The sequence below is a fragment of the Otolemur garnettii genome, unplaced genomic scaffold (genome assembly GCF_000181295.1).
Source record: "Otolemur garnettii isolate 467f Iridium unplaced genomic scaffold, OtoGar3 scaffold00171, whole genome shotgun sequence".
Classification (NCBI taxonomy): domain Eukaryota; kingdom Metazoa; phylum Chordata; class Mammalia; order Primates; family Galagidae; genus Otolemur; species Otolemur garnettii.
Window position 1 is genome coordinate 2,506,718 of NW_003852566.1, and position 9,701 is coordinate 2,516,418.

The 9,701-nt window shown below is 46.0% G+C and overlaps 1 protein-coding gene across 2 annotated transcripts in view; it reads right to left on the reverse strand.

Moving 5' to 3' along the window:
* Positions 1-722: 722 nt before the first annotated feature.
* EVC2 (EvC ciliary complex subunit 2) overlaps positions 723-9,701 on the reverse strand; it is a 157,731-nt gene continuing 148,752 nt past the window's right edge. The window contains exons 20-22 of one of the 2 annotated variants that reach the window (XM_003800190.3): positions 6,192-6,388; positions 3,161-3,262; positions 723-1,397 (exon numbers count right to left, since the gene is read on the reverse strand). In XM_003800190.3, coding sequence (XP_003800238.1) covers positions 1,127-1,397; positions 3,161-3,262; positions 6,192-6,388 — 570 coding nt within the window. In that variant the 3' untranslated portion in view covers positions 723-1,126. The remainder of the gene's footprint in view (positions 1,398-3,160; positions 3,263-6,191; positions 6,389-9,701) is intronic. The other variant, XM_023519319.1, reaches the window with a different exon arrangement.

The following is a 9,701-nucleotide window of genomic DNA, read 5'->3' on the forward strand; positions in this document are numbered from 1 at the left end:
GTGTTATGCTTACTCTCAGCTCTCTAGGATATTTATTTATTCATTTTATTATATTTATAGCAAATTCATTTTGAGAAGACCAGACTGACCCCCATCTTGCACTCCCCCATCCCACCCCCACTTTATCATGACCTGTCCCTGAGTGTGTAGGTCTTGCAGAAATGGGTTGTTAAACAAAGGTTGTTAAATAGACATCCCCTGTGGAGACAGGGCAGATTAGCATGGGGTTGCAGACCCTTGTAAAACCACACCTGGCTCCCCTTGTAATTGCTCACCCCTTTTCCTCATAGACCGAACCTTGCCTCTCACTTCTGTAAACTGCTTTGCGTTAGGAATTCCAAGCCCCTCCCCAACTGAAAGAAGAGTATTGGAAAAAACCTTCCTCTATGATGCCTTGCCAAAAATTTCGGATATGAATCCATCTCGGTCAGCTAGCCAATAAAGGATCCCAGCCTCATATGAACTCAGTGTGTTGGCATTTAATTCCACTCACGTTGGGTACAACAAGATGTCCCACCTTTTGGGGTCAAACCAATATATGTTTTCCACATATTGATTTGTGACCTCACCTATAATCCCTGTTTCCCTAAAATGTGTAAAAGCAAACTGTAACCCCACCACCCTGAGCCCACGTGCTCAAGGCTTCTTAGAAGAAGAAGAATAAACCTCCTTAAATTATTTTACTAAGTATGGCTTCTTTTCCATCAACAATTATAAAGAGCTTTCCATAATACACAGTGTATATTTATTTTTAATAGTTCCCTTAATAAAAATGAATAGGTAACAAATACAAAACGTAAGAACAGAGAACCTTGCTAAGACCACGTGTTGGGTGGCCTGGTGGTGAGATGAGAATTGAGGAGTGAGGGTCTCCTCCACATGCCTGGACAGGTGGGAGTGAAGGGAATGAGTGTTCATGTCCTGTGATGTGGAAGAAACTGGGCCACCTGGAAATTCACTAGACCAGATGAAACTGAGTCCTTCAAAGTCAGTGCATGTTGGGGACGTCTGCATCTTCTACATGTGCGGTTTATCTCTGCAAGATGTATGTCACAAACAAACACTGGTGGGCAGGAGAACGTAAATCTTTCTGTCTTTGGATGGGTCCACAGAACTTTCCCTGGGGCTAGTCCATGCCTGAGGCCCTAGTGGCCTTTTTGGCATTCAGGAAGTTCTTTTTCTTTTTCCTGGGAGGAATGAGCAATGAGATCTCTGGATCCTTCAGATTTTTGAATATAAAGAGCTTTTCGCCTGTATTCAAAACATCAATCGTTTCTGCCCCGACAATGGACACAGGGGCCAGCTCGCCAATGGGCTCCAGTGACAGGTGTGGCCAACTTCCTTTTCCACAGAATATCATCCTCTCTCTGAGAGGGAGACACGTCTTCTGTAAAATGCTAAAGAAAGAAGATCAAATTCAACGTTTTTGGCAACAGACCCTCCTGAGTATTCTACTAGTTTTTTAAAGAGAATCTCCATTTGAGTCCAGAAGCCCATAACCAAATGCCATTTTAAAGAGAGATTATTGTCTGTTTGGTCACTGGTAGCTGTGAAATGAGCTGAGACTGCGGCAGCAGTGTGCTGCAATCAATACTTACTGGCTCATGGCTGCTAAAATTTCAGTAATTTTGCAAGCCCATCATCCTCAGGCTGTTAGCTTTAAATCAGCCATGGTGGGAGTATTTCCACCTTGGAATCTGGCCACGCTACAAATCAGAACTCCCCACCCCTCTCACCCTGAAGATCCTGTTAAACTTTTATGGCTATATCTCTTTGGTCTTACACTAAAAGCAGACTGATGAAATCTGGTTAAAAATTAATAGTTAACAAGTTGGGCAAAATGTGTTTGTCCTATGTATCACGCTTCGGAACCCTCTCATGAAAAGACCGCTGGAATTCTGGCCTTACTCTCCTGAATCCCCGGCTGCTAATTGTAATACTCTGTGACAACCACCAAGAGCCCTCTACAAACTGAGAGCCACAGGGCTCACTCTGCCCAAGTAGCACCAGACAAGACCATGTCACCAGGATCCACCTGTTGGGTATCAATGGCAGGCGTGTGAAGTGACAGATTTGATGTGGCTCCACTGCCATCACCACTAACTGCTGCACTCACAGCTACTGGCCCTGAGCAAGGATTTGAACCAAGCTGTCTTTGATAGTGTCTCCTCTTGCCAGGGAAGGTCCATGGTGCTACCAGGCAGCATGAGACCATCATGTCTTTACATCTGTCCCCACTCCACTTCTACTGGCACAGCCTAGCAGTGCTTCAGGGAGGACACTCTACCATTACATGGCTGAGTTTAGTTTTCTTCCTCTAGGCTTGGATGTGCTTCTCTTGGTCAATATCCTAATCTAATTTCCTTGGGACCATACTGTGCCAATTAAATGGCTCCAAGCCATCACAGGCAACCCGTGAAGCTTAGTCTCAGCACTTTCACCTGAGAACTGCTGGGAGGGGCAGAGCTCAGGTGGACACTTCCTTTGGACAGCCACTGTTTCCAGAGCACATAGTGGACATCAATTTTTAACCACTTATGAATCTATCTCATGTTGCGTCTTTTTCTAAATCTTCTCTATAGGGAATTACAGAGGACACTTGTTCCATGGTTTGCAGCAACCCGATACCACTATGCCCCTGACTTCCCTGTTTTCTAAGTGTGCAATAACCACAGCCCAAAGAGAACAGTGGAATCCAAAGAGCACAGTCTAGTAATTTATGGAAATAAGGAGGGTAGTTAGATGATTCCAAATCCCGTGGCTACTATTTACCAGCTGCAGGCTTGAAGCCTGTGCGTCTGACCTCCCTGAACTTCCATTTTATCACCTCCATTTTCCAGAAGGCTCAATACAATGTCCAAAGGCTTTTGTGAACAGTAAAGTCTAATCACCTATGGAGAATTCTTCTCTTTTAATTATAATTACTAAAATAGCCATTAATTCAAACAAACATAGAAATTAAAATGCTAATCAGTGTTCAGAGAATATCCTTCCACTGCCAGCTGCAGGCTTATCTCAGCTTCTAAACTAAGCCCACTGAATAAACACTTGGTAGCCTACAGGGAAGGACCCTCTATTCCCTGCCACCCTCCTCCTCCCAGCCACTCACAGGCAGCTGGGCTCCCTACTCCCCAGCCCACTCACCAGTGCCCGTCATTACCTCTCCTTCCTCCTGTGAGCCCAGAGCATCTTTTCTAGTCCTCTGGCCATCAAATCTCCTCGCAGTTTGGTGTCTAAGGCTTGCCACCAGCCCTGGTGTTTCCTGAAGGTAAGAAGGGGGAGTTTATATTTTTAAAAATAGCATCTCTGAGGGATTAGTAATCCTAAAAGCCCTCCAGGGCTCTGACCCTCCAAGTGAATTGGGGTATTCACCATTTGTTCTCTCACTCACTCTCTGCTCCTTCTCAGGCCTTGTCAAGATGCAACCTTTGCCCTCAAAGGGTCCACAGTCCGGGGGATCACAGATGGGTGACAAGTGACATTAGTCAGAGGAAGGTCGCCTACAGTAGACCCACTGGGAGCTCCATAAGAGTTTACGAATACATGACTACAGAAGGTGAAAATAGCACAGTGGAAATCTGGAAGGTGGGCTAAGCTTTAGGCCCACCCTAAGGCCACATGAATGGGTTTAGTCCTAAACTGAAGGACAGGGGCCTTGGAGAGTATTGCCCAAGAGAGCAGGAGGGCACAGGTCACATCAACCAGGGACAGCCCAGAACTGAGAGTCCTGCCTGTCAAGCTCATCCCTCTGACTTGCCATTGGCCCCTGCCCAGCTGGAGGTGGAGATGGGACCTCTTTCATACCCAGTCAGGCCTGCTCTCTATCCTAGGAGTCTAACTCCTGAGCAGAGAAGGGCGGTCCTCCGATGGCAGTGCTCAAGAGTGGATGGTCTGGGCCTTCCCTGGCCCTGCCCTCCTAGGGGCTCGTCTCTGGATTCTGACATGTCCCCAGTACACCCTATTCTTCCTTAGGTCAGTCAGTGTGAGAGGCTTGAAACCCAAGATTCTTTCTTTTTTTTCTTTTTGAGACAGAGTCTCATTTTGTCACCCTCAGTAGAGTACTGTGGCATCATAGCTCACAGCAACCTCAAACTCTTAGACTCCAGTGATTCTCCTGCCTCAGCCTCCCAAGTAGCTGGGACTATAGGTGCCTGCCCCAATGCCCAGTTATTTTTAGAGATGAGGTCTTGCTTTAGCTCAGGCTGGTCTTGAACCTGTGAGCTCAGGCAATCCACCTGCCTCAGCCTCCCAGAGTGCTAGGATTATAGGCATAAGCCACCACACCTGGGTCTCCAAGATTCTTTCCCCCTGCCCCCATTTTTGAGACTCTGTCTCCTAGCTAGAGTGTAGTGGCTTCAGCCTAACTCACAGCAACCTCAGACTCCTGGGCTCAAGTGATCCTTCTGTCTCACCCTCCCAAGTAGCTGGGACTACAGAGGCCCTCCGCACCACCTAGCTAATTTTTCTATTTTTAGTAGAAACAGGGTCTTGCTGTTGCTCAGGCTGGTCTCGAACTCCTGAGCTCAAAGCAGTTCTCCTGTCTCAGCCTCCCAGAGTGCTGGGATTATAGGCATGAGCCACTGCGACTGGCCAAACCCCAAGATTATTAACTGATGTAGTGACTAGTGCCCTCGGAAACTAGGGTAAGGGGCTTGGGATTCCAGGAGTCATCAGTCTGCTTGGCATGAGGCCAGGCAAACAAAGAGCACATGTGTGCCCATGGTGACAGCCACCTGAGTCGCCTTGCCTTGTCCCAGCTTAGCCTGCCCACCCCTCAAACTAAACTAACAGTGCGGCCCCCCAAGGACCTCAAGGGCGACTCTCAGGCAGAGGTGGAGTCTCTATGACTATGCATGTTCCTACGCCAGGGACACTTCGAATACTTTCCATCTGCATGTCCTTGAAGCATGTGGTGCACAGGAAAAACCTGACTATGAAATGCAGCCCTCTGACCACACACAGCCTCTGCCCACCCACTTCCCACCCTCTGACTGTGCTGGCCTTCCCACCCACAGCTGCTGTTCTCTCACTCCAGCCCTCCTTCTTCTTGATTTTCAAATAAAGAGCCCCCTCTATGACTCTTAAGAAAAAGGCATTGCCCCTTTATTCAGGACTGATAATGTCCATGCACCCCTGTCCACATAGTCAGGTCATTCCACAAGGCTCCCTGCTCCCATACACCCATCCTGGCCTCCTTTGGGTCCTGACTGGGGTCCTGGGGTCCTGGCTGGGGTCCCTGGCTCCAGTGCCCCTGCCAGCTGCTCAGTGGTCTCAGTCTGGCCACAGCTCCTTGCTCCTCTCCAAGCTCCTCCATTCACAAGCAGCATGGCCACTGCTCCCCAAACCCACCTCCCCCTACACTCAGCTTCCTGCCTTTCCTTATAAAGGGCCTTTACCAACCCAATTCACTCCTCAACACCACCCTAAAGGAAAACACCTTTGCAGAGTTATCCAAAATTGAGGAAAACACCTAGTAACAGGGTCACAGTTACATGCACCCTATTACACCCTTCTGTGCAATATTAGGAGCTGTTAATACCTATGAAGAGTTTCAACAGAGAAAAGCATGAATTTTAAATTAGTAAAAAGAGCAGGGAACAAAGTCTAACTAATGGGATAGAATTATATAAGATGTCTGTCTGCACCAGGACGAGAGTGGAAAGGTACTGAACAAACTTGCTACCACTACAAGGTCCTGAAAAGCAGGCAGTGAGGCTGTACACACTCATACACTCACACACATATTTACACACCAACAGATGCATATGGGTACACACCCCCTTTGCAGACCCACATAGCACCACACCCACAACACACACACACAGACTCGGCAGAAAACACATTCTGGAGGGAAAAATGTAAGAATATGGTAACATTTCTTTTCCAGGTAGCAGAACTATGGATATTTCTTTTTTCCTTTTATGCATTTTTTACATTTTCTTTAATAGACATGCATGACATATTTATGGTCCCAGGGAAACTTATTTTCTTAAGATTCTACTTGAAAAATAAATTGGTGATGAAGTTAGAAAGTATGGACAAAAATTTGGTCCTCTTGTGACTTTGAGAGTTCACAGTGACCCTTCTGAACAGGTCCCTGGCACCAGGAAGGGACATGCATCTGCTCCCTCTCTCATGGGCTTCCCAGGGCTAGTCCCCGCCCTGCAGAGGCTGCCCCTCCATGCTCTCACCTCCTTCTGCCCCTGTCAGCCGGCTCCGAGCTGCCCTCATTCTCCACAGCATGGTCTGAATGCTTCTCGCCCATTGAGTCCAGCAGGGCCAGCAGCTGGGCCTGAGAGGCCGTGGGCAGCAACACACTCAGCAGCCGGCGTAGCGTGGCTGCGGGGACCATGGTCATCCTCGAGAGGTAAGATGCCAGTCTCAGCTCCTACAGGGAACAGAGGTGAGAGCTCACACCCTCACTGTACTTATGACCAACAACTTGTAATTTGTTACAGTCTTGGGACATTCTGTCCTGCACTGATAATTATTTTAGTAGCTCAGTCTAGAAACCATGCTCCTGAACTTGCAGAGCTGTCCACAAACCCTATTTGGTCAGCATCCCTGACTCCCCGTGATATTTCTAAGGGCTTCATCCATCCCTTGCAGTCACAGGGGCAGTGCCCAAAGTGAGCCCAGTGCTGCAGCAGGGTCACATGCAGTGTGACCTTTCTCCTCCTCCCCACTGTCTGTGAGGCCAGGCAGCTTTCGGGGAACAGTGCAGGCTTCAGAAACAACCAAGGTGTCCCTAAATTCAGGGGCCATTAAAGATAGCTTGCTGCATCCACACCAAGAAAAACCCCTCTGTCATCAAAGACAAGGACAGGATGGAAAGACAAGGACAGGATGGACTTAAGGGGCATGAGGTAAGTGAAGCATTCGCTCTCTGAAGCCCGTGCAGTGCGGGAGTCCACACACTGGACAATCCAGACGTGACAGAACTCAAAACCAGAGAGCAGAGCAGTGGGTGCTGAGCTGGGGGTGGGTGCGCAGAGCGGGCAGCACAAGGGCATTATGGGGGCCACCTGGCTCTGCGTCTTGATAGTGGCGCTGCTGCTGGTTACGAAAATGTACCTGGGGTAAAGTGACATAGAACCAGGCTCACATTTCACACTGACCTCAGCATCCTGGCGATGCTACACAACAGCAACCTGTGAGGGAAACTGAAACAGGAGGTGGGGACTCTCTATCCCACCTTTGCAATTTCCTGTGAACCTGAGCAGATTTCAAAATAAAAAGTATTTTAAAAAATGCACATCCCAATAGTGTTGCTGGTGGGAATGCAACCTAATACACTCCTTTTGGAAAGATGTCTGGAGAACACTTAGAGAACTAAAAACAGACTTGCCATTTGATCCTGCAATTCCTTTATTAGGTATATATCCAGAAGACCAAAAATCACATTACAATAGAGATATTTGTATCAGAATGTTTATCGCAGCCCAATTCATAATTGCTAGGTTATGGAAGAAGCCCAAGTGCCCATCGATCCATGAATGGATCAATAAATTGTGGTACATGTACACCATGGAATACTATGCAGCCCTAAAGAAAGATGGAGACTTTACTTCCTTCATGTTTACATGGATGGAACTGGAAAATGTTCTTCTTAGCAAAGTATCTCAAGAATGGAAGAAAAGGTATCCAATATACTCAACCCTAGTATGAAACTAATTTATAGCTTTCATATGAAAGCTATAACCTAATTATAGCCCAAGAATATGGGGAGGGGGAGGGGAGGAGAGGGGAGTGAATGGGTGGATGGAGGGTGATTGGAAGGATCACCTCTATGGTTTATCTTACAAGGGTACAAGTGAATCTTTCCAAAAGTAGAATATAAACGTCTTAACACAATAACTAAGAAAATGACATGAAGGCTAAGTTAACCAGTTTGATGAAAATATTTCAAATTGTATATGAAAACACCACACTGTACCCCATGATTGCATTAATGTACACAGCTATGATTTAATAATAAAAAAATGCACATCAAACCATGAATGAATTAACAAATTGTAGTGTATGTCCACCATGGAACACTATGCAGCCATAAAAAAGGATGGAGACTTGACAGTTTTTATGTTTACCTGGATGGAACTGTAACAAATTGTTTTAGTAAAGTATCTCAAGAATGGGAAAAAAGTATTCAATATACTCAATACTATTATAAAACCAATATATCATCACCTACACATTCATATGAATAATAAAATACAACTACAGTCTAGAAAGAAGGAGGGGAGAGAAGAAAAAGCAGAGGGGAGGGAAGGGGGCGGAGGGGAGGAGGAAGGCTATTTGGTGGGAACTCACCTATTATACACAATGCAATGGTACACTGCAAATCTATTAAGAGTATAAATGTCTTACCACAACAAATAAGCGAGGTGATAGTTATGTTAATCATTCTACTTTAAGCATTCCACATTGTATATCAAATCAGCACACTGTATCCCATAATTGTACACAGTTATGTTTTAATAAAAATAAATAACTAAAAAAGCAGACTCTCCCCACTGGGTAGAACTGTGAGTCCTTGGGATGTCTTTACTTCTCTTTGGGCTTCAGTCTCCTCATCTGTCAACTGAGGGTCATAACAATTCCTGTGGCAAAGGGGTTTGTGAGGACAAAATGAGCCAGGGCACAGAAACCTGCTCTGTGCAGAAAAGACACAAATAATGACCAGTTTTCCCAGTAACTGGGGCCTGCATGGCCATGCCCAGGGGCCCTCCCTGGGATTTCATATGGTGAGGATAGAAGAGACAGAGAGAAGCAACCCTGGACTCGGATGTCGAAAGGCCACAAACTCAGGGCTGCCAGCTGCATGCCACCCTCTGTGTAGGCACAAAGAGACAGGAGAGATGGAGAAACAGAAAGGCCCAGAGTCCCTTGGCCATTTGAGCCCCCAAAGCTCAGCCTTGCTCTTCTTGGGGATGGTCAGAGGATCCATATGTCTCCCCACCTTTTAAAATTTTGAGACAAGGTCTCACTCTGACTCCTGGGCTTCAGTGCAGTGGCATTAGCCTTGCTTATGGCAGCCTAAAATTCCTGGGCTCAAGTGATCCTCCTGCCTCAGCCTCCTTGTAGCTGGGACTGCAGGCATGAGCTGCCACATCCAGCTAATTTTCTATTTTTATATTTTTTATTAAATCATAACTATGCACATTAATGCATTGATGGAGTACAATGTGCTGATTTGATATACAGTGTAGAATGCTTACATCTAACTGATTAATATAATCATCACCTCACTTATTTGTTGTGGTTAAGACATTTATACTCTACTCTTAATAGTTTTGAAATGTACCATTGCATTATGCATATTAGGTGAGGTCCCCCCAAATGCCCTCCCACCTCCCCTTCCCTTTCTGGACTATAGTTGTGTTTTATCATGTGTATGAATGTGTAGGTGATGAAATATTGGTTTCACAATAGTATTGAGTACATTGGATACTTTCTCTTCCATTCTTGAGATTCTTTACTAAGAAGAATATGTTCCAGCTCCATCCAGCTAAACATAAAAGATGTAAGGTCTCCATCCTTTTTATGGTTGCATAGAATTCCATGGTATATATGTGTGTGTGTGTATCACAATTCATTAATCCATTCATGGGTCAATGGGCACTTGGTCTCCTTCCATGACTTGGCAATTCTGAATTGGGCTACAATAAACATTCTGGTGAACATTTCGTTGTTGTAAAATG